The 23,848-nt window shown below is 62.7% G+C and overlaps 1 protein-coding gene across 1 annotated transcript; it reads left to right on the top strand.

Moving 5' to 3' along the window:
- Window positions 1–1,494: 1,494 nt before the first annotated feature.
- TRAF2 (TNF receptor associated factor 2) lies at window positions 1,495–22,001 on the top strand. The gene is made up of 11 exons (XM_060013739.1): window positions 1,495–1,546; window positions 8,638–8,854; window positions 9,315–9,393; window positions 9,558–9,656; window positions 13,742–13,903; window positions 14,645–14,719; window positions 16,283–16,357; window positions 17,740–18,066; window positions 18,546–18,723; window positions 19,269–19,417; window positions 20,067–22,001. Exons 2-11 carry the CDS (start codon window positions 8,667–8,669, stop codon window positions 20,283–20,285), a joined length of 1,551 nt encoding a protein of 516 aa, XP_059869722.1. The 5' UTR covers window positions 1,495–1,546; window positions 8,638–8,666; the 3' UTR covers window positions 20,286–22,001.
- The last annotated feature ends 1,847 nt before the right edge of the window (window positions 22,002–23,848 follow it).

Here is a 23,848-nt window from a genome sequence, read left to right as displayed (position 1 = left end):
TCACTGCAGAAGGCCGGCGAACAACTTCCACTTTACCCTGAAGAAAGAGGGGTGCTGCTGAGGGGGGACCTCCTCTCTGCAGCAAGAGCCACTTCCTTCCGTGCTGCCAGTGGGTTCACAGGATGGCCTCGGCCCCCCAGACCCCAGGAGGAGAAACCTCCTTACACCTGAGAGCTCGGTTAGTTATGGGCCTTGAGGGAAACCTCATGGAACGCGTAGGTGGGGACTGAGGAGGTTTCCACGGCTGCTGGTGGCAAACTCAGCCTTGAAGTTCACGGAACTTGTAATGGAGGCCTAGGGGCCTTGCTGCTGTATTCCGGGGATGTGGCGTTTGCGATCGGGGAATTCCGACTCCAGACCTAGTAATGATTTATGCAGTGTGATGTGAGTACTTCTGGACACAGCGTGGACCCTTTACATCATGTGGCTTCACAGCCTGCCTGTGTCGTTTACTCTGTCCTTGAACAGTCTGCGTGGCTTCAGATGCTCCCCCTGGAGCGGGGGTGCCCAGTGTGCTGTGTGACCTGGGTAAGGAATCTTGCCTCTCGTAATCTTTCCTTTTCTGCAAAATGGGGAGAGCCGTCCCCATTTCCGGGTGCTGGTATCAGATGAGACGCTGTTCTCAGGTATTTAGAAAGCTGTGTTCCACAGGAGAGAATCCAAATTGTCCCCACTCTCCTTTAGCAGATGAGAAACGGCTTGTCCTCAGGTCACACACTTAGCGGCAGTGTGCCGCCCCTTTTTTCTGGTCAAGACCAGCGCTTCCTTTCTAAATATTTCCACTCGTGTGTGTCCATGTGCCATAGGCTGTGCATATTGTTTTGTTTGGTGGTGAAATTCACATAAGATAAAATTCACCGTTTAAACCATTTTAAAGCTTACAATTCAGTGTCATTTGTACTTTGTAATGTCGGGCAACCGTCGCCACTACCTAGATCTAGAACATTTCACTACTCCGAAAGGAGAGCTCTAAAGCCTTCCTACCCTTTAGGTGAGCGGCGTCTATTTGTACTTTTTCTCATAAATGTAACCCACACTGGGGCCCAGCCCTGCGCCGGGTATCGCCTTGGTTCCCTGCGCCTGGAACTAACCCTCTGCGGGAACAGCGGGACCACGCCCTCCAGCCACGAAGCCGCGCCAGCGAAGACGGACTCTGTCTAGAGAGCGTCCGCGGGCGACTTAAGTACCCTAGCCGCGTCAGCTCCGCCCAATCGGCGCCCGCTGCGGCTCCCTGCGCGCTTCTGGTAGGCTGTTGTGTCAGTCAGTCAGTAGTGAGGGCCCGAGGTGGGAGGGGCGGGGGAGAAAGCTGGCCAATCGGCGCCCGCTGTGGTTCTCTGCGGCACTTGGTAGGCTTTTGTGTCAGTCCGTCAGGAGGGAGGGCCCGAAGCAGGGGGCGGGGGAGAAAGCTGGTCAATCGGGGCCCTGTGTGGCTTCCTGCTCTCTCCTGGTAGGTCTCCACATCAGTCCATCAGGCGGGCTCGTGGGCGGGGCGGCGGCGGCGGCGGCGGCAGGCGGGCAGGCAGTTCCGGGCGCGCGGCGGCGGTTGGTGAGTCGCGCCGCGGGGATTGGGGTTGGGGTTCGGGGTCTAGGTCGAGGGGCGGGGGCGGGGGGGCGCGCGGTGCCAGGAGGCCCGGCGGGAGGCACGGCCGCCGCGGCGCGCGGGCCTGAGGGGATTTCTCGGAGCCGGAAACTGAAAGTCGGAGCGGGCCCCTCACAGGAAAGTTCGCGAACGGCGGGGCGTCCACGGCGGCCGGCCCGGGTCCGCGCGGGGTCCACGCCCCCCGGGCCGCCCCCGAGCCTCGGCTGCGGCGCCCCACCCCTTCTTGCCCCCGAGGGGCTTCCTGCCCCGCTCGGGGTCCGGACGGGCTCCGCGGGCGGCCTGGACCTCGGGGATCGCCGCTTGTCGCTTGCTGCCCGGGGCCCTCTCCCCGTGTCTCCGACCCCCCGAGCTTGGGCCTTGTCCGACGGTGACACCGAGCCCCGAGGTGGATGGGGAGGATGCAGGGGTCCAGGGAGCTGCCGGGGCGGACGGAGCCTGGCGTGGGGACTCAGAAAACTGCTGTGTGTGCGGGGCCAGACGCTCCTTGGAGGCAGAGCGGGCTCCTCGTGGACTGGACGGTGGGGACGGGGGAGAGCTGGGGACAGCTGCGCCTGTGACAGCAGCCGCTCCGCCCGGCCTTGAATCTAGCAGAGCAGGGGGCGTGCCAGGCCTGACGCCGGGCCGTGCGTGACTCAGGGACCACATGTCCCCGGGAGGACGACAGCGTTTAGCCACTCAGTTACTGGCTCTAGGTGGGGGTCCCAAGAGCCCAGAACTGTTGTTTGAGTTATTTTTAACAGCTTTATTGCAGTGTAATTTACATACCGCAGAACTCAGCGTTGAATTTCAAACAAACAAAATCCTAAGCAGTGGTTTTTTGAAAGCTTTTCTGAGGAGTAGAAGCTTTCAGTGCTTTCAGCAGTAGCATCTTCACACATTCGAGCAGCCGCTCTCTCTCATTCCAGGCCCCAGCCTGGCCGGTCCCGCACCTCAGCCCCACACCTGGGGACACAGCCCAGCCCCCGTGAGGCTGCAGCTCCCAAAGGCCGGAGCTGTGATTTGGGCCTCTGTGCTCTCTGGTCCTTTGGCCTGGGACAGCCCTGAGCGCACCTCCTGACACACCCAGGCCGCGCCATGGGCCCTTCCGGTGTCCCCCCTGCGTCCCAGACCTGTGCCACCTGCGGTTGCGTTGTGCCCTGTGGCCCTCGCCTGTTGGCCGCATCGGTAACGGTGCTGCCCAGTCTCCCCAGCTCCACGCGTGATGCACAGCAGGAGCCTGGAAACATCCATGCGAGCGACAGAGTGCAGGTCCCGTATGTACATCACAGGCTCGCGCCCTCTGGGGAGACAAACACGCATGTCATTCCTCTGGGGACCTGAAGAAATGGGTTGTTTCAACAGTGGTCGTAAACTGTGGACTAGAGCACGGAATTTACAGCCATCACTTGGTGCTGGAGAAAATGTTTTCTCTGGGAAGAAAAGGCCTTCTGACTTAGTTCTGAGCCAGGTGTGGGCCCCCCTCTGGCAGTGAGAGACGCCTGCCCGCCTGCCTGCCCGCCCACCCGGTCAGCACACCAGCGTGGACTGGGCACGGTCCGGCAGGTGGGTTTCCACCACAGGGCAGCACACACACGGGCAAGGGGAGGAAGGTCCAGAGAAGAAAACCCAGAAAAAATGACCCACAGGTTCCACAGATCATGCCAAGAATGGGGTGCACCCCTTCCGTCTGTTCCTGTGTCCACACCTGGGCTTGTTGCCCTGTCCTCCCTGTGTCCTGGGCCTGCTCCTTCACGGAGGTGGGTGAGGATCACCCCCAAAGGCCTGGGCAGCTGAGCCTCGGGGAGTGAGGGGGGCAGGCTCCGCGGAAGCTGTCCCCTGGCTCTGAGCAGGAACAGAGTGGCCACCGTGTTCCCTGCAGGGCCAGCAGGCGGTGGAGATGGCGTTTGGGGCAGGTGTTCTTGGGGACTGGCTGTGATTTAGGGAGGCGAGGACACAGCAGCGGTGGGGGTAGGAGGTGAGTAGTGGAGGTGACTACAGTGCGGGCTCCAGGATTGGGGTGCCCTGCTTTGTGGTGGGGTGGTGCCCGGCTGGGCCAGTGGTGCAGCACGGAGGAAGGGTCAGACACGGGTGTAGGAGCCAGTGACCGGCGGGAGCCTTGGGAGCACGGAGGGCACCCCTGCACCTCCCATGGGCCCGGGTCCCTCTTCCCTGCCTCCAGGCCCGCGATGCTGCCCGGGCCGAGGAACGGTGCGGGGAGGCGAGGGTTGTTCAGGAAGCCGAGCAGCAGAGGCCCTGGAAGCCTGGGGTCTGAGGGAGGAGCCCAAGTCCCCAGCTCGTACTCAAGGGCCTCGGGAGGCTCCTGCGGTGAGTCAGGTCACAGTGGACGGTGGCCGGGCCCAGTGGTAGCAGTGTGGTCAGGTCCTGGATGTTTGTAGCGGGTAGAGCCAGTGGATTTCCTGGCCCGTTTGAGGTGGGCGTGAGGTGGGGCTGAGGCCTCAAAGGGGCCGAAGCGCTGCGTCATTGATCAGCGGCCCCAGGTTTTCATGAGAATCTGGGTGTGCTGGCGGCACGAGTAGCTGTGAGTGGGCGCGGCGGGAGGGACGGCGCAGCGTTTGCTGTGTGCTTTAGTGTAAACGGTTGTTGGGCGTTAAGTTGGTACCAGACCGCTTGGCATCACGTTGAGCTTGAACGAAGATGAAGGTAGTGTCAGCGTAACGTTCACGTGGATGAGGACACGCGCTGTGTGCGGTCGCAGGTCCCCGGGAGTTGCTTCAGGAGTCTCGGACCTGGGGGCCCAGCGTGGCGTGCAGCAGGGGCAGCTTTCAGTGGAGCGTGGATTTGGGGGAGTTTGTCCTTGCGTTGGGGCATCCCAGAGGGAAGCTCCTGGGTCGAACCCGTGTGTCTGCTGGCAACAGGTGGCCCCCGGCAACCAAGTGCTCCGACACCTAATGTGATGTTGGTTTGGGCAGCAACGTAGCCTTCTGAGAATTAGTCCCTGACCCCCACACACCGGACTGAGGACGGTGGAGCCCAGCTGCCCAGCGGCCTCCGGCTCAGTCGGGGTCTCTGTGATTTCTCACAGGGACGGCTCTTTCCCGGGGTCCTCCTGCTGTGTACCCAGGCGGGACCTGGGCTTGGGAAGGGGGCACAGGAAACGGCAGAACAGCGGTGGGGTGCCAGATGCCCCCCCACTCTCCTGGGGGTGGGGAGGCAGGAGGGAGGTGCAGCCCCACCTGGGGGGCTTCTTTTGTGTTAAACCCGGTTTTTGAGGTTATTCTGCCATTGTTAATGTTATGAAGCAGGGTTATTCTGGATAAACGTGCATGGGTGTACCATAATTAGGGATTTCACCATCTTTCTTTCGACTCTCGGGAATAGAAACTCCATCTCTTTCTTTTTAAAATGAGGCATGCATACAGCAAAATGCACAAGTCCTAAATGTACAGGCAGATGCGCCTGTGTCCACATATACAGTCGTGCCTTGCCTTCCGGAAGCCCTCACATCCCTCAGGCAGCACTGACCCTCCCACATGGAAAGCTTCTCTGTTTCGCGTCTCACGGGATTTCTGACTCCAGATGTGTGGGTTTCCCCACACCAAGCAGTTCTGCCTGGCTTTTGTTTTTTTTTCTTTGCGGTACGCGGGCCTCTCACTGCTGTGGCCTCTCCCGTTGCGGAGCACAGGCTCCGGACGCGCAGGCTCAGAGGCCATGGCTCACGGACCCAGCTGCTCTGCGGCATGTGGGATCATCCTGGACCGGGGCACGAACCCGCGTCCCCTGCATCGGCAGGCGGACTCTCAACCACCGCGCCACCAGGGAAGCCCTACTTTTCTTGATAGATGCCGACTGGGCATCCTGCAGTTTAATTCAGTTCTGACACTGGCCGACTGGAGTTAGCACAGACCCCTTGTGTTAAGGGTTTGGTTGCACAAGGCTGCCCCCACCCCACTTCAGATGCCAGTGGGGAGGCGGGGCCTCCCATACTTCTGACTGACCGACTGTAAATTGAGGGTCCCCATGACCCCCCTCCTTGGGGTCAGTAATTTGCTAGAAGGGCTCAGAGAAACATGCGTAACAGCCCGCTGGGAGAGACACACAGGGCCAGGTACAGGGAGGGACGTGGAGCCTCCATGCCCTCTCCAGCCCCCCCTTCCCAGCACCTCCACGTGTTCAACCCAGAAGCTCTCCAAACCCGGTCGTTTAGGGGTTTCACCGGGGCTCGGTTCTGAAGGCAGGATTGATTGAATCACTGGTGATTAAGTCAATGGCCAGTGTCGCCGCCCCCACCCCCCCACCGTGGAGATGCTCCTCTGTCCCCATGGCTCAGGAAGCCCCAGGGGTTCTGGGTGCTTTGCGCCAAGAACCAGGACGAAGACCCAACGTCTGTTGTATCCCAGTTCCCAACCCCAAGGGTAACTGCTGTTCTAACTTCTATTGTCATAGGTTAGTTTCTCCTATCCTCGAGCTTCACGTAACTGAAATTATCCTGTAAATGATGTTTTGTGTCTAGTAGAAATGCCGTTCCAACAAAATGCAAGTTTGTTGTATAAAGTTAGTGCGCTCCCGTCTGGAGCATGTTTGGGGAGTGAAGTAAGTGTGAGGCCGGGGCCGGGCGTGTGGGAGTGCTCGCTCACACTCCCTGGTGAGTCGTGTGAATGGATGTAGTTCTTGTGTTTACCACCACACCTGAGAGTCAGGATTTGGAAGATAAACTGGAAGCTTGGAAGGACCAGTAGGGGGGTTTGGTTCCATATTGGAGGCTTGTAACATCTGACCCCTAAGTACAAAGGCTGCCGGTCGCCCAGCCCCCAGCCCTGTGTGACTGCAGGTGGGTGGAGTGTGTGGCGCCAGGAGGGTCCGAAAGGGCCAGAGACGCGGAGGTTTCTTCTGATGTTCGGGCAGGTCGGGTGGCTTTCGGTGCTGAGTTTGGGCACGGCGCTTTAGAGTATGATGTTTTCCATTACGGTTCTTGAGGGTTCAAGTGTATAACTGTGACTTGAATAAGACATTTAAGGCCTTAAGCACTGAGACCTCCTAGGGCGTGGCGGGGGCGCCCTCTGACCGCGTGGCCGCCCACCCTCCTGCTGCGCCAGGTAGCTGTGACCGCTGAGCGGGGAAGACGAGGCCTACTGTGTGTTGGGGCCTTTTCCTTCTTTACTGCTCAAGAAAAAGACCGTTTGTGGTTCTTTTATGTCCAACAGGAGTAAAGGTCCATGGATTAATAAAATGGGCTCAATCTGCCACAGAAGGTGTGGTCAGTCGGCCAGAAAGTGTTTCCCCCAGGCTGGCCACATTCGGGCGGAAAGTCATCGCAAAAGAAGAAAGTCTCTCCTGACAGGTCCGCTGGAGACTGTGTTTGAGGTTGGCAGCGAGAAAAGCGTCACCCTCATCCTTACGCCTTGCACGAGCTCCATTTTTTATTTTGCTTTCTGGCCCTGCCTGTGTAAAACATGGCTGCAGCCACAGAGGCCTTTGCGTTTCATCTTGTTTATTTTGTTTGTCTATTTATTTATTTATGGCCGCGCGCGGCTCGGCTCGTGGGATCTTGGTTTCCCCAACCAGGGATTGAACCCGCGCCCTCGGCAATGAAGGTGTGAAGCCCTGACGAGTGGACCGCCAGGGAATTCCCACATTTCATTTTATTTAACACCTTATAACAAATACAGAGTTTCGACTGAAAGAAGGTGGCTTTTTTTTTCATGTTATATTCAAAAATAAAAACTCCTCTTTCTCATGTAGTTTGGAGCCATGATATTTTAAACCATCAAGGTTACGAAATCAATTTAGTTAGCATGACCAGAAAAAGAGGGAAGCTAGGAACGTGATGCCTCCCACGCGGGAGGGAGTGCACCTTCACGGGCCTGTGTTCCAGACGCACACACACGTGTGGCCGCCACAGCCTGACCTGGAGCTGCCCTGGCCCACACTGGGGGCGCGCCCGTGAGCTCTTGGGACTCTTTGCTCACATCGTCGACCAAAAGGTGTTACTAATAAAGGCACCTCTCATGCTTGCACGTCTGTGTTGTGAGGGCTTGAAGGAATGAGATCCCCCAGCTGTCGAACTGACAGATGGCCCCTCCAGGGGCCAGGCCTGCCAGTGTGAAGAGAGCGCGAGAGAGGCAGAGGTGTGCCCTCCCGAGGTGCCCGGGCACAGCGTCCCTTCTGCTGGTGGCTGGAGGCAAGAATGTCGGTTGTGAAACGTCCTGGGAGCTGCGGAGGGCCCTCCGAGTAAGGCCTCCTGTGTTACAGACCCCACAGCTGATCGAGAGTGGCTTTGCCCAGCAGCTAGGGGACGACACCGTCTGTGCTGTCCCCTCGGTGTCAGGCCAGCTTAGGACAGTGCACGTGGCCTCCTGTGCACGGTCGCTGCCCAAGCAGACCCCCCCGCCTCCGCGCCCCAGAAAGGGGCAGAGTTTCATAGTGTCCTGACTTGACCATGCCCAGACCCCAGAGCAGACGTGGGCGTGTGTGCTGGGGGCGTGCGGGGGCAGGGATGGCTCTTCGGGGATTTGCACGAAGGGCTGGGGTGGCCTGCCAGGGTAGCGGACGAAGAGCAGGCCTCTGAGCGCTGTGGGGGGCCCTCCGCCCGCTCGCCCATCCTGGGTACCTTGCGTGGCGGCCTTACCAAGGCCTGGTGGACGGCAAAGGGCAGCTCTGAAGCGAGAGGGACCCTGGCTGTGGGGACGGAAGCAGAGCAGCAGCTGCACGCAGGCCGCACCCCTGTCCTGGGGCTGAGGGTTGGTACGGCTGTCTCCTGGGCCTGCCCGGGGCCATCGCCTGCCAAGCTGTCCAGTGTTCTAAGGACACATTCGCACCTGGAGCCTTGGGGAGACGGCAGGGCGTAAGGATTGGGGTCCGCGATCACGGTCAGATGCGAGCCCGGCCAGCTGGCCTGGGAGCAGAGGCCCGGGCCGGGCGGCCACAAGGACAGCCCGCTGGGCCCAGGGCTGCGGCGGGCGTGCGGGTGCCCGCTGTCTCAGCCTTAGCCCCACCTGCGCTGGGCTCCCCGGAGCGCTGACGTCCTGCCTCTCAGAGGCCTAATGGTCCAGGCCTTGCACATCCCTGGACCCGCCGTGACACGCTGTGCTCTCCCTTAGGGCTTGGCCTTGGTGGGGCTGCGGTGCTCATGGCTGCAGCCAGCGCGACCCCTCCCGCCTCCCTGGAGCTGCTGCAGCCTGGCTTCTCCAAGACCCTCCTGGGGACCAAGCTAGAGGACAAGTACCTGTGCTCGGCCTGCAGGAACGTCCTGCGCAGGCCCTTCCAGGCTCAGTGTGGCCACCGCTACTGTTCCTTCTGCCTGAGCAGCATCTTGAGGTAGGGGCGCCGGGAGCTGCCAGGAGCGGACGCTGATGCCCGCGTGGCCCAGGGCTGCTTTGGTGTGGGGTGAAGTCAAGCATCTCCTTAGAGTCTGTTTTCCCTGCTTCTCCTTGTCTCTGGTGGGAAGCGGACCGTTTAAAATTGCCTGGAGGCTCCCGCTCCCTTTGCGCTGGGCGCCCGAGTCCCTGTGGGGTCGGGAGGTGGGGCCTCCGGCCCGTCAGCAGGAGGACAGCAGCCCCTGGTCCTGGCATCCGTCTGCGCGGGTCGCGTTCAGACGGGCCGGGGTTTGGGGCTGGGCCCCGAGTGTCTCGCACGGTGCGTCGTGTCTGCTGGCCACGCCGGTGGCCGACAGAGGCTCCAGAGCCCGAGCCGTGGCGTGGGCCTGTGTTGGCGAGGCCGCGGGCCTCCCACCCTCCATGGCGGGTTTCACAGTGCGGCCTCCCCCTCTCCCCACCAGCTCCGGGCCCCAGAACTGTGCCGCCTGCGTGAACGAGGGCATTTACGAGGAAGGCGTCTCTATCCTGGAGAGCAGCTCGGTGAGTGAGCCGTCCACGCTGACGGTGTCGAGGGGAGAGGGAACCTGGGAACGGCCGTGGGAGAGGCGCCCTGGTCCCGAGTCTCCCCGCAAGGCTCGTGGTGTGGGGCGCCAGGCGGGTGGGCGTCTGGGAGGGGGCTTACCCAAGGTACGCTCTCTCCCCAGGCTTTCCCGGACAATGCTGCCCGCAGGGAGGTAGAGAGCCTGCCAGCCGTCTGTTCCAGCGAGGGCTGCACCTGGAAGGGGACCCTGAAGGAGTACGAGGTAGGGGCTGCCCTGCGGTGGCTGAAGCCCCTCCCGCAGAGCAGCTTCAAGCCCGCCTGAGTCCCGCGGAAGGGGGTGCAGCTGCTGCTCCGGACGTGCCCACCTAGACTCTGGAGCCGGGGGAGCCGGGCGTGTGGCCCAGGGTGGGGTGCTCACCCTGTCTGGGCTGTTTCCTGGTGTGTCCGTGGACGCGGTCCTCCAGCCGCAGTGCGGTGGCGGTGAGCAGGCGTGTGTGCGGGGACCCTGGTCCGGCCCTGAGAGCGCCGCGCAGGCAGGAAACTAGCTCTCTCGCCGACGGGACTTCGTTGTCTTTCCTCACTTGGATAGCGCTGCCACTGGAAGACGCGGGAGTAGCTCGCACGTCCGTTCTGGGGTCACAGGAAGGCATCTGGCCAGGGACAAGGGCAGTGGCTGGGTGCGTATCTGCCTGTCTCTGCCGTGCAAGGCTGCAAGTTGGGGTCCCTGTGTGCTGGGCCTCCGGCAGCTGAACCTGCGGCTGTGAGCCCCTCCGGACACTCTTCCTGGTGATCAAACGCCCTTAAAAACTTCCGTTTCCAAGGTGCCTGCGCATGAGTGTTTCCAGTAGCACTGTTCCCGGCAGCCAAGTGTCCCTGGCAGAGGGCGGGACACGCAAGATGTGGGCTGGTCGTGCCGCGGAATAGTGTCCAGTCATGAGAGGAAGGGAGCCCCGCCCCAGGCTACAGCGGGGACGGACCTTGGGGACATCACGCTGAGGCCACTCTCAATCAGCTTTGGGGTCTCAGGGAGATGAGCCCAACAGAGGAGGACAGAACGTGCGGGAACCAGCCCTGTGAGACAGGAGGTGGAGTGGAGGCTGCCCGGGCCGGGAGGTCGTGTGCAGTGGTGCAGAGTAATGGGCGGGGTCCTTAAGGTGGGGAGGCCTTGTTGCTGTCCCATGCGGCGAGGCTGGCGAGGCTGGAGGGGCTGTTTGCAGGGGACCCGGCTCGCCTACGCCCAGGGCTGCCCAGGCCACGGAGCAGCCTCCCTGCCATGGGGTGGGCGCCGGGCTGCGACTGAGTCACGACACGGGAGAGCCTGTCGGCTCTGGAACTGGGTCCTGGGTTCCTGGGGCGCCTCCCGCCTCCCGTCCCGGGCGCTGCGTGGCGGCGTCCGCTGGTCTTGACCGACTCGACTTCGTGGGCTTCAGGCTCTCGGTTGCGTTTTGCCAGAGGGGCAGCTTGGCTGTCTCTGGGGAGGAGCCAGTGGCCGGGTGGACAGAAGCTGGGCTTTCCTCTGACGGGCACCTGGGCCTGGAAGCGGAGGCCTCTCTGTGCCCTTCCGGGGAGTAGGACTGCAGTCCGTGGACAGAGGCCTCCGACGCCCAGGGGCCACTGTGGGGCAGGGGCACAGGCAGGGGGTGCTGCCACCGAGGCCCTGCTCAGCAGACGGGCCTGAGCTGTTGCCCAGCGCTGTCCAGAGAGCCGGCCTCGGGGCAGGGTCTCTCCTGGGCGGGTGGGGAGCCCCAGCAGGGAGTGCAGCGGGTACTGTGTCGCCTTTTGAGGGGACCAAAGACCCCCAGGGACAGGTGGAATAACCCCAGCTCCCGCGTCCTCTGGGGTTTCTGCCGTCTCCAGGCCGCGGGTGCGGGTGGTGGCTTCGCAGGCCCCTGGCCGAGGGCCTGGGACCGCGGCCAGCCCGTGGGCCCTGCGCCGGCCCTGCAGGCATGCGGGCTGGAAAGTCCCTGGCTGCACCCGGGGAACTCAGGAAAGTCCCTGGGGTTGGTCACGTGGGAGACGGGCACTGCTCTGGGTCTCTCGGTGCAGCCTTTGACGTCGGGTAAACCTCTCTCTAGCTGGGGTGAGACCCCACCTCGGGGCGTGGGGTGGCCACCTTGCTGCAGCGGTGGCCCTGCTCCCAGCCCGGAGCCAACACGTTTGCCCTTTGGGTTGCTCAGAATTGGGGCGGTGCTGGGAAATGCTGAGGCTGCGGCTGAGCTCCTGAGAGTGTGGCGAGGTGGGGCAAATCCTGGTCAGCCTTTGAATAAGCTTTTCCTTTGCAGCCACGTCTAGTATTTTCTAAAAACTCAGGGAATTAAGACTCCAGTTCAGTTAGAAGGTGTTAGAAGTGGCTGTACACATAGAAGCCCTGGGGACTGCTTTTCTGGAAGCGAGAAGCAGGGGCTACGTGGAAGGAACAGCAGGGAGAAGGGGCCTCGGGCTTCAGAGGAGGGGTCCGCGCGGACCTGAGGGAGGACCAGCTGATGGGGACATTTTGCAGCTGAAAGGTGAGCAGTCGGATGTGCTCACGTGTCAGGGAATCCAAAGTTGAAATGCCTGAGCATTTAGCTTGAACTCTGGTTGAAGTGTTGCTTCCCTGAGCCATCTGGTGGCAGTGGGAGCCCGCGGAGCCCGTGCCAGCCTGTGAGGACGCTGCTGCTCCTGCGCCAGGTGCGCGCTTCAGGGCTCTGAATCCCAGGGGCACCCGCTGAGTGGCGAGCCGTGTGGGGCCGGGTGCTCAGCGCTGGCCGCGGGCATCCGTCTCCAGTTGTGCAGTGGCCCCGGGGCTCACCTGAGCGTGTTCTTTGGCTCTGATCAGATCCAGGTGCCCTCTGGGTGCTGTCGTTTCTGTTTCACGAGCCTGGTTGTTTCCGGGGCTCCCCTGTGGCTCGGTGTGGTTGTTCGGGCTGTGCTCAGTGTGGCCACGCCAGGGCCCTGTCTGGGGAAGCTGGGGGTGCCCTGGCGGTCGAGGGAAGCTCCTCCCGGGCGTGGCCGCCGTGGAGCCTTTAAGGAGCTGTCGCTGGAGCAGGAGCCCTCGGGGAAGGTGTCCCCTCTGCTCTGCTCCCTGTACCTAGTGGCGTCCTGCCCACCCGCACGGCCGGTCTGTGTCCTGGGGCCGGGCCTCTGCGGCAGCGTCCACAGAGCCCCGTCGGGTTGAGGGGGGTCACGGGGGAGTCTTGCTGAGAAGGCCGAGTTCCATCTGACGTGTGTCCCTGCGGAGACGTGGAGCCCGGGGTCCTGTGAGGAGGCGGGAGTGCCACGGGCACCACATCTGAAGTCTCCACACCCCGGCTGCTGGGAGAGCACCACACGTGCCATGTCTCTGGGGTTCACCTGGCAGCACTGCTCACTCCCCGAATGGTGAGCTTTGGCCCTGGCAGCCAAGCCTGCTGCATGGGGTGGAGACTCAGCCGGCCTGTTCGCTCGGCCTCGGACTGTGGGCCACGTGGAGACAGAGCCCGCGTGAGGCTCCTCCTTCCTCAAGGCCACTGCGGCGGAGCTCCACGAGCTCTGCGGGGGCCCTGAGCTGCCCCAGCTTGTCAGGCGCCCAGCCTGAATCTTGGTGGAGGTGCTGACCCCACGGCGTGCATGTGCTCGGTGCCCAGGCACCAGGGGTCGATTTTGTGTGATGCGTACTTGACCACAGTCTTTAAAAAACAGCAAACAAACCGTCATCTCCCGTTCTCTGCTTACTGGCCCGCCCTCTGTGCCCCTTCCCGGCCGGCGTTTCCTGAGAGCTGCGCACAGCTTCTGTCTGTCCCCTAGGCTTGCAGCCCTGTTTCCGGGTCCCACCCTTTCTCACCTCTTCAGCCGCTGCCACCTCCGCTCAGCCCGCTGCCGTGGCCCCCCAAGTGCTGCGCTGCTCAGGGCCACGCCTGTCCGGGTCGGGGCCTCCCCGCGCTGCTGGCTTTACTGGGCTCCGCCTGGGCCCCGCCTGACCCTTCGGAAGCCCAGGCTGGGCCCCTGCCTCCCTGGCCACGTCACCCTGCACGTCCTCAGCTCCAGGAGGGCGGGAACGGGGACTCTCAGCCTGGGCGTCGGGACGGGTGGGCGCCTGCGTTTGCATCCGCTTCTCGCTCTGGTCCCCACGGCATCACTTCTCTGCCCTCCGTCCGTTTAGAACCTGTTCCCGCAGCCCCTCTCATTGTCCCCTCTGTGTCCCGAGGGCGGGGTGCCGCCTGCTGGATCTGGGTCCTGATCTCTGCGCTGGAGCAGGGGTAGTGGAGTGAACGGGGTGGCCCCCATGGCCTAGCGCCAAGAACGAACCCAGACCGGTCCACGGCCGGCGGGGCAGTGGCCCAGAACCCCACGGGCGCTCCGCCGACGCCTCGCTCCCTTCGTTGCCAGAGCTGCCACGAAGGACACTGCCCATTCGTGCTGACCGAGTGCCCGGCGTGTAAAGGCCTGGTGCGCCTGGGCGAGAAGGAACACCACCTGGAGCACGCGTGCCCGGAGCGAAGCCTCAGCTGCCGGCACTGCAGGGCGCCCTGCTGCTCGGCCGACATGAAGGTGAGCGCGCGCCCGGCGGCTCGGAGGCTCCTGGCGGCCCTGGGCCGGGGGCAAGCTTGCACAGGGGGACGGCAGCGTGCGGCCACGCCACCCTCGCTCTCGCTCGGCAGCAGCCTCCCTGGGTTCACGCTGAACAGGCCCCGAACCCGTGGGGCTTTATCTGGAAGTCGTCGCTTGTTTGTGAAGGGCGGGCCACCTTCCCGCTTCCTGAGGTCACGAGTGAGCTCGGTGCCCACGTTTCCGGAGTCTGTCCGTGTGGGTCACGTGGATCTGCTGGGTCGGGACCCAGATGCCCCCCTGGTGTCTGCAGGTCTCTTCACCTTCAGCCTTTCCCTGTGGGTGTCTTTTTCTCTCTGCCGTTTGTTTGTTGAAGAAGCCGGCCGTTAGTCTGCATTTGGCTGGTCGGGTCCTTGAGGTGTTTTTCACGCCCGGGAAGCTCAGCTCTAGAGGCAGCCCAGGGCCCGAGACTTCGGGGCGCCCACGCTGCACATCTCGTCAGGGGTCTCGGAGGTGCTCTGGCCGCTTGGGTCCCCCACCACCAGGAAGTCCGCCAGCCTGGCACCCGGGTGGCAGTACTCTTGGGGCGCTGGGGCGCTCCTCCTCCTGGTGTTGCCCCAGCGGCTGCCAGGCAAGGGCAGGTCCTGAATCTGCAGAGCCCCGTGTCACATGCCGTCTCCACCTCGGGGCTCAGGAGCGTTGCTGGCCTGGCCCCAGCTCTGACGGCTGCCCCGTCTCTTCCAGGCGCACCACCAGGTCTGCCCCAAGTTCCCCTTGACCTGCGAGGGCTGCGGCAAGAAGAAGATCACACGCGAGAAAGTAAGCGCTCCCCTGGTGCCCCTGAGCAGCGTGGTGTTCAAAGGACAGGCCACACCTCGGCTCTGGGGGTGGGGTTCCCAGGGGTGGGGTCGCAGGCTCCTCCTCTTCCCGCCACCCCCCTCCCCCCCCTCCGGCTGCGCAGCCTTGCGTCTGAGCCACTTGGCCCCAGGGAGCGGGGATCTGGGCAGTTGGACTGTTTACCTGGCTCTTCTCGCTGCGGGAGGTCTCTGTCCCTGAGGACTCTGTCCCTGAGGACAGGGCGGTGGCTTGTCTGTGCTCCTGCTGTGGCGCTGGTTCCACAGGCAGGCCCCCAGGCCCACCCTGGCTGTGCTGGGAGCTGAGTCGGTGGTGGTGGTGGCGGCCAGGCGGCCTCCATGCTCTGGGAGAGAGGGAGGGCGTATGCTCACATGCCTGTGGGAAGCCCGCGCCTGGTCCCCGGGGAGGCAGCTGCAGTTTGTTCCATGAGGCCCCTTCGTCTCTTCTTTTGAGCTTCTGAGGTTGCGCCCTCGTGGATTTGTGCAACGGTTACAGTGCTCCAGGGCAAGAGCTGGGAAGAGGGTGCTTCTGGAAGCTGGTGGGGCGCGGACCCCTCCCGAGCTGTCCTCGGTCGCGCATGCCTCTCCCACGTGATGGGTGAAAACAGCACCCAGGCTGGTTTAGGCGGCATTTCTCAAGCTGTGAGCGTGACCGCGAGCTTTCTGCCTCAACTTCACCTGCGTTTCTTTCCTGGGGAGCAGTTGTGACTCCCGTGCGTTTCTTGGCAGGGCACTTGTCCTGTTTTCTCTGTTTTTGGAGCTCTTTGTCTATCAGGGCTGTAAGTTGCAGTTGTTTGTCCTTTTAGTTAACGGTGCTTTTGGTTTGCTTCTGTGTTGGGGGTACTTTGCAAGGTTTTTCTCGTTGTCTCTGGATTTTGATCCAGAGTTGGGATCGTTCTCCGCTCCCAGGTGCAGAGGAAATTCTCTGTTTCCTGCAGGCGTAAGTCTGATTTCCCACATTTTGGGTCCCTGGCAGGTGGAGGCCAGTGGCTGCCCCTTCCCCTCCCCGCACTCCTGGCAATGCCGGCCTGGCTGTGTCTCCCTCGGCCCAGACACTGCTGGGTCAGCTGGCCACGCTCTGGGTCATGGGTTCTGCTCTGCTGAGTGTGGCCATGGGCCAGCGCCACGCCGGGTCAGCAGTGGGGTCTGATCCCTGGTCAGGCTGCTGGTCTCACTCCTGGCTCCGTTTGGAACCCAGGCTGTCGGCCCCCAGGCCCCAGGGCCTCAGACCGGCCTGTGAGGGAGGGGGTGGGCAGGGCTGCTCTCTGGGACGCAGAGGCCCACGCGCGGGACGGGCTCTGCGGGCGATCCCAGACGGCTCACGTGCCTCAAACACACACGTGCGCGTGTTCGCGTGTGTGCGTGAGTGTGCACTGCAGCTTTGGGAGCAGGTTGTGGGGTTTTGTCTGGCCCGAGCGTGCAGAGGCCAGTGGGGCGGGTGCAAGGGTCGTTTGATGGGACGCTGACCCAGTCGGTGTGGGAGCGGCTGGAGCAGAGGGGGACCGGTGTCTGATGTCAGGCCCGTCAGTTTCAGGACCACGTCAGGACATGTGGCAGATGCCGAGTCCCCTGCAGGTTCCACGCTGTCGGCTGCCCCGAGATGGTGAGTCCAGGTCTGCGGCGGGACCACCGGGAGCTCCTGGTTCCCAAGCAGAGGCCGGCGGACGTGACCGCGCCGTGCGGACACGGTCTCCACTCCACCTCCAATCCGGCCCTCAGGTGTCCCGGCTCTGTCCGCTCGTCCCCCAGGTGATCCCTGGTGCCCAGCCTTGACCGCCCAGCTGCTGGGAACCCCCAGCGTGTCGCTGCCCCCTGAGGTCTAGCGATGGCCCCTCTGCCCGTCCTCTCACCTCACCCAAAAAGCACACCTTGCTCCACCCGGCTCTTCTGGCCAAAAGCACAGTGGTCGTTCTGGAGCTGCCTCCTGTCTCTCCCATCACATCCAGTCTCCCAGAAGAGCCTCCGTTCTGCCTGCAGACGGGTCCTGGAGCCTCTCTGCCTCCCCGCCTCACCTCTGTGGCCTGCGTGGCCCTCCTGCATCACCACACCCCGGTCACCGGCCTGGCTGTCCTCCAGCACGCTGACTTGCCCCGGGCCCTGACCCACCTCCTGTCTGCCCGCCGCACCTACCAGCTTCTGTGCGGCTCCCTCGGGCCTGGGCAGCTCCCTGCTTATGTGCCCTTGCCCTCCTTTCCCACCTATTCTGTGCCCCACCAGCCCTCTGCTCTCGGCGACACCCCAGCAGCATTTCCGGTGGCAGCAGTCCTGGCGGTGTTGTCACTTGGTGACTTCACAACACTTGGTCTCGGTGTCCTGCTTTGTTTTTTCTAATGAGGGTGAACAAGGGCAGTGCCCCTCCCGTTCCCTGGGTTTGTGTTTGACATCCTGCTTCTGGGCAACACGGTGTGGTCATTTCCCGCTCAGGTCCGGGGATCCCTGGCGTGGGGGACATTAGAGGCCAGAGGAGGGGCCTAGGGCACACGCTGCCACGGCCTCTTCACGTGCCAGTGAGGACGAGTGTCCTATTGACCCTGAGGACCCAGCTGGCCTCGGCCCAGCTTCCGGAAGCCTCAGGTGCCCGGCCATCCCAGGGCGCTCCCGGGCGCTGGGCCTCACGCGGAGGTTCGTCCCTTTCTTTCCACTTTAGGCTTTTTGAGGCTGTCTGACCCTCCAAACTCGTTGTGGAGCTTTGGAAGGGATGTGGCTGCAAAGCCAGATCCGTAGGGACTATTTAAGATGGGTTCTATCCCCCTCCCCCCGCCCAGCCGCGGTGTTCCTCCCATCACCTGAAACACGAGTGAGTCACGTAGGGAGGTCTGTGTTTCGCAGACGTGGTTGAGTTCAGACAGTGACAGACGCAGTGCTGGCAGGTGAGCGAGAGGGCAGGTCACCCTTGTGTCGCCGCCGCGCGCCGGGCTCCGGTGCTCTAGCGAGGTGTGCGGCCGCGGGCCCCCGGGACTGAAAGCGGGCGTCGTGCCTCGGCAGGTGGAGGGCGAGAGGCTGCAGGAGCACGAGGCGCAGCAGCTCCGGGAGCACCTGGCCCTGCTTCTGGGCGCCCTCCTGGAGGCCGGGCCCCCCCTCCTCAGCCAGGGCGAGCAGGGCTGGGGGGCCAGCACGCCAGGCCCGGGGGCAGCGCCCTCCCAGGCGGCGGAGCTGCTGCAGAGGTGCGAGGCCCTGGAGCGGAAGACGGCCACCTTCGAGAACATCGTCTGCGTGCTGAACCGGGAGGTGGAGCGGGTGGCCGTGACTGCCGAGGCCTGCGGCCGGCAGCACCGGCTGGACCAAGACAGGATCGAAGCCCTGAGTAATAAGGTTTGTGCCCGCTCGCCCGCGGTGCCCAGGCCTCGTCGGGCGGGTGCCAGGGGCTCAGGGGGCTGCAGAGCCAGGAGTTTGAGGACAGCGCCTGCATTTCCAGCGGGCACTCGGCTCTCCGCGCTGGGCCTGAACGGAGCTCTTCTCTGAGCCCCTTCCCGCAGGGCCCGACGCGGGGCTCAGCGAGGCCGCTGGTGGAGTCTCTCCTCTGACTGGGGGCAGAGGCGGCCGTGGGGAGCGTGCCTGGAGCTTCACGCGGCTCCCACGAGCGAGCACGTTTCCTCCTGGGGTCGGGGGTCTCGTGGGCATGGAGCCCATCCGAGAGCAGCTGACCCAGCAAGGCTGAGGCACGGGGCACGGGGGTCGTTTCATAGCATGTTCCTCCCAGAGGGAAGCTGGTCTCTGTGGAGGCGGGTGAGCCCCAGGCCCCTCTGGCCCGGCGCCCCAGGGGCGCGTCCTGACGGGCCCCGTGCCCCCAGGTGCAGCAGCTGGAGAGGAGCATCGGCCTGAAGGACCTGGCCATGGCCGACCTGGAGCAGAAGGTCCACGAGATGGAGGCGTCCACCTTCGACGGGGTGTTCATCTGGAAGATCCCGGACTTCGCCAGGAAGCGCCAGGAAGCCGTGGCTGGCCGCACGCCCGCCATCTTCTCCCCAGGTGTTCTTCCGGAACTTGCCCTCCCCCTGAGCTGCTGCCACCCTGGGCCCCCGCATGTCTGGGCTGGGGTCTGCCCCCTGCTGTGGCCGGGAGCAGCAGGGCCCCCCGGTGGAGCCAGCTCCTCAGCCCACAGTCACCAGCCTCACGTCAGGGTCACATCTCGTTCCTTAAACGGCAGGCCCACCGTGTCCGTGGTCGCCCCCTCTGCTCCCCGTTGGACATGAGACTTGTCCAGGTCGGGCTCAGTCCAACCGCAGCCCCTCTGCCCAGAGCCCCTGCCTGGTGCTCGTCTCAGTCCAGCCCCTGAGGTTCCTTCCCGGTTGGTAGCAGGGCCAGTGCGGGGTCGCATTTAGGGTTTCTTAAAAGTGCTGTGTCTGATTACTACTTCCATTTTCAAGAGAAGTCTGTTTGCACGAGCAGCTAACTGCGTGCCTGGAGGAGAACGTTCCCTCCTTGTGCCCTCCACCCTGAGTGGCGCGTGTGTGTTTCCGGGGGAGGTGGCCGCATGGGCTGAGCCCTGGGCGCTCACCAGCACCTCCCCACAGCCTTCTACACCAGCAGGTACGGCTACAAGATGTGTCTGCGCGCCTACCTGAACGGAGATGGCACTGGGCGCGGGACGCACCTGTCCCTCTTCTTCGTTCTGATGAAGGGCCCCCACGACGCCCTCCTGCACTGGCCCTTCAACCAGAAGGTGCGCAAGGCCCTGCCCCGGCTGTGCGGGCACGCGGGAGCCCGTGGGTGACAGGTGTCGGCGTCACCACGCCTCAGTGCTCGGGCAGTGTCCATTGTCTCCTGGGCCATGCCGCTGGTCAGCCACTCGGGACCAGCAGTTAGTGGTGGTGCTGCCTCAGAGTTTGTCCCAAGGAAGGCCTTGGGACAGGGGGCCTTGATCTGAGGGCATGGCCCAACCCTTGGGAAGCCAGAGCCCACGTGGGGGAGGAATCGGAGACCCAGGCACTAGTCAGGACAGACGCCATGACGACGCTGGGCAGCCCCGTGGCCCTCGTGGAGGAGGTGGCGTCACTGAGCACGGGGCTGGCTCGTGCTTCTCCCTGAGGGGTGCTGTTCCTGGGGGCGGGGACAGCTGCGTGAGCTCTTTGGTGAGAAAACGTCCCTTAGACAAGTGTTGTCAGAAAAAAGCACAAATGGACGTGGCGCGGGGTCCTGGGCTTCAGCCTCGGATCCTGGTGTCAGTGGACAGAAGACGCCGGGACGGGCACAGACGGACAGACCGGGCAGACCCGTGGCGGCCGTGCTCCTGGCACGCGACTGCAGACCGGGCTCCCGCCGGCTGGGCAGGCTGTGACTCACGTGCTGTCCCCTGGGCGCTCTCCTCCCAGGTGACCCTGATGTTGCTGGATCAGAACAACCGGGAGCATGTGATTGACGCCTTCAGGCCCGACGTGACCTCATCCTCGTTCCAGAGGCCGGTCAGCGACATGAACATCGCGAGCGGCTGCCCGCTTTTCTGCCCCGTCTCCAAGATGGAGGCCAAGAATTCCTACGTGCGTGATGACGCCATCTTCATCAAGGCCATAGTGGACCTGACAGGGCTCTAGCTGCTGCCCACGGGAGCAGGGCCACCGTGCTGGGCGGGCACCTGCGAGCTCACGTCCCAGAGGCAGGGGCCGCCTCCCGGGAAGGGGTTCAGCCCAAGGCCATCGGGGTGGGCTGTAGGCCCGTGTGTCCCCAGCAGGTGGGCTGTGCAGGTGTGGAGCCCTCAGCCTGCAGCGGGGCGGCCGGGGCCACAGTGAGGAGCTGCTGGAGAGGAGGGACGGTCTCGGGCCCGGCTGCCACTCCAGGGAGAGCCCTGCTGGGCCAGTCTGACCAGGCCGGCAGGCGGGGAGGGCATCCCATGTCCCCTGCCCCATGGCGCGCGCAGGGCGCACGTCCAGCACCCCCCTGCCCAGCCTCCGCAAGACACGTTGGCTTCCCTGTTGGGTGTGGAGGAGTTGCTGTTAAACCCTTGAATGTCTGCGGTGAGTGGTGTCCATCTGGCTCTCGTCCTGGCCATCAGTGACTCTGGCCAGGGCCTCCTGGCCTGCTGGCCTGCACGCCCCGTGTGTCGCCAGCTCCTTGAGTGGTTCCGTGGGCTCCCTGACACTGCAGGCTGGCTGGTGCGGGCCTCAGTGAAGCCAGCCATTCTCTTTTCTGGGATGTTACTAGCTGGGCAGCTCCTCGTCCCTCAGGCTCCCCAGGGTCTGCCCTGGAGAGCAGTGCCACGTGCGTGCCCCCGATTCTGGGCCTGCCCCGCCCCTCCGTGCAGGGCCCACGGGCCTCGAAGGGTGGCCAACGGCTTTGTCTGCATTTGGGACCTGACAGGCGGCATCTCCCCAGGACCAGGACTTGCCCGGCCTCCAGGTGTTTCCTCGACAGCGGCAGAGCCCGGGCAGCCTGAGCACAGGCTTGCACCTCGGCTGGACCCGGTCAGGGCTTCAGCCCGGGGCTGCAGGATGGGCACGGCGTCCTGGCCGGGAGCTGGCCACACCCAGGTGCACTAGTGACCGGGACTGGGTGCTCGAGTGGAGTCCTTACGGAGGACCCGTGACAACGTTGTCGCTTCTCTGTTTTGAGAAGTTAAAGAATTGAAAGGCACAGAGTAATAAGCTCCGTGTGTCCAGAATTAACACGTGTACACGTTTTGAATTCTGTATTTTAATTAAAGAGAAACATTGCGGAAAAGTTGAAGTCCTGCTTCCTTTTCCTCTCACCACCTCCTTCACTGGCCAAGGCTCCGCCCTCATGGATCTGGATCCTTTTCTGTTTGAGTTTCTGTCTCTGTGGTCACCCACAAGCAAGGCTCGTGTACCCAGTCCTCTGCAGATCCCTCTTGCCCTCCCCCAGGGGAACGCCTGGTGTGCTGAGCATGGCACGGCGGGCCAGGCGCAGACACAGACGGTGTCCCTCCTCCACGTTCCCTCGGGCACATGCCTCCCTGCTCTGCCCTCCTAACCTGGACAGAGCATCCCCGCTGCTGCCTGTCCCATCCCGTCCAGCCCTTGCTGCTCGTGCGTGCAGGCTCGTTGCTCCTCCAGGGTCCCTGCCTGCCGCCCGCCTGCCTGCTGGGGTGTTGGTCCTGTTTTCCTCCTGGTCGGAGAGAGCTCCCAGTATTCCCGGAAACTGGCCGTGGAGCACGTGCGGGCTGCGTGTGCAGGTGTGCACAGAAATGGAGCGCTTGTACACACACGGGTCATGGACAGTGCCGCTGGCCCCTTAGTCGAGAAGTCCCAGCCCCCTGCCCCCACCGGCCTGACAAATACTGTTTTCTTCTGATGGTTGGGGTTTTGTAAAATAAATAAATTTATTTATTTGTTTATGGCTGCGTTGGGTCTTCATTGCTGCACACCGGCTTTCCCTAGTTGCAGGGAGCGGGGGCTACTCTTCTTTGCGGTGCGTGGGTTTCTCATCGTGGTGGCTTCTCTTGTTGCGGAGCACGGGCTCTAGGCGCGTGGGCTTTAGTAGCTGTGGCTCACAGGCTCAGTAGTTGTGGCTTGCAGGCTCTAGAGCGCAGGCTCAGTAGTTACGGTGCACAGGCTTGGTTGCTCTGCGGCACATGGGATCTTCCCGGACCAGGGCTCGAACCCGTGTGCCCTGCATTGGCAGGCGGATTCTTAACCCCTGCGCCACCAGGGAAGTCCTCTTCTGATAGTTTTAAACATACTGTTTGTTTTTAACATACTGGGTTTTTATGTCTGAAGTTTGTTTATATATGGTGTTTGTGTGTGTGTTTCCATCAGGTCACTTCAGGTTAAACCAAGTAGATTAATGAGTTTGTTTCCTTACCCTTAAAATGAAACAGAACAGTAAAATGAGAGGCGTAGAAAGGTACTCTTCAGCCACAAGGACAAGGAGCGGGAAGAAGGTGACAGCAGAAGGAAGACTTGAGCCCGTTCGTTGGGAAGGTGGGACGTGGGCACGGGAGTGGCTGCCCCGAGGTGCCCAGGGTCCGGAGAAGGTAGCGCTGGAAGGGCGTGGACTCAGAGACTGCAGCGGGAAGGATCTCCATCTGGGGGACTTACCAGAGGAGCTCGGGACAGGTGCCCGCCCTGCGATGGAGCGAGGAGTGGACGTCTGCGGTCAGGACTGCAGGCGCCGGCCCTGCCCTTGAGGAGTGTGAGCTGCTGTGGAGTCACTTCTGCCAGGGAACCAGGGTTCCAGGGGGAAACTGAGCTCCAGAGGAGGAACCCGGGGGCGGGCTGCTGCCTTGTAACCTGGTTTAGGACGTTCGCGTCCCCCGCCCCCTGCCCCTGGCAACCCCTGACCCACGTCTCCACCAATTTGCCTGTGCTGGACACTCGTATCAGCAGTCGCACAACCTGGCCCTTGACGTCTGCTTCTTGGAGCATGAGGTGTTCAAGGTTCTGAAGCCTCAAGCTGAATGGCCGTCCCGGTGTGGACGGACACGCAGTAATGGACGCGTGGGTGGGGCCGCCTTTGGCTGCTGTGAGCACTGTGTATGAGTCTTAGCATGGACGTGTGTTCCCCTCTCTCCTGGAAGGTGCCTCCGAGGGGAGCTGTGGGGCGTGTGTTGAACTATCGGAGGAGCTGTCAAGTTCCCTTCCGAGGTGGCCGCACCATCTGGCATTCCCACTGGGATGTGAGTTTTAATTTATGCCTTTATTTGACCTCCTACTCCCTTGTCTTCCATGTTATCTAGAATTTTAGTTCCATCTTATTTTTTCAACGCACAAAACAATCATTTAGAAACATCGAGTAGGGACTTCCCTGGCGGTCCAATGGTTAAGACTCTGCGCTTCCACTGAAGGGGGCATGACGAGTTCGATCCCTGGTCGGGGAACTAAGATCCCGCGTGGATGCAGTGCGGCAAAAAAAAAAAACCTTCAAGTAGAGGGACAGCGTCATGTGTGCTGTCTGCTCACAGCTGACTTGTGCCCCCTCGTCTTCCTGTGTCTGAGGCTCGTTCTGTGGTGCAGGCTGTGGTCCACGTTGGTGGCTGTTTCATGCGCACTTGAAAAGAACATGTCAGGGCTTCCCTGGAGGCGCGGTGGTTAAGAATCCGCCTGCCGGTGCAGGGGACACGGGTTCGAGCCCTGGTCCGGGAATATCCCACATGCTGAGGAGCAGCTAAGCCCATGAGCCACAACTACTGAACCCGCGTGCC

The sequence above is a fragment of the Delphinus delphis genome, chromosome 6, assembly GCF_949987515.2.
Source record: "Delphinus delphis chromosome 6, mDelDel1.2, whole genome shotgun sequence".
In the NCBI taxonomy this organism is placed as follows: domain Eukaryota; kingdom Metazoa; phylum Chordata; class Mammalia; order Artiodactyla; family Delphinidae; genus Delphinus; species Delphinus delphis.
This window is presented reverse-complemented; position numbering and strand designations above follow the sequence as displayed.

Coding starts and splice junctions, on each gene's coding strand:
- TRAF2 (XM_060013739.1), top strand. CDS start 8,667: ATGGCTGCAGCCAGCGCGACCCCTCCCGCCTCCCTGGAGCTGCTGCAG. Junction 9,657..13,741: donor GGACCCTGAAGGAGTACGAG/GTAGGGGCTGCC, acceptor CTTCGTTGCCAG/AGCTGCCACGAAGGACACTG. Junction 14,720..16,282: donor AGAAGATCACACGCGAGAAA/GTAAGCGCTCCC, acceptor CAGGCCCGTCAG/TTTCAGGACCACGTCAGGAC.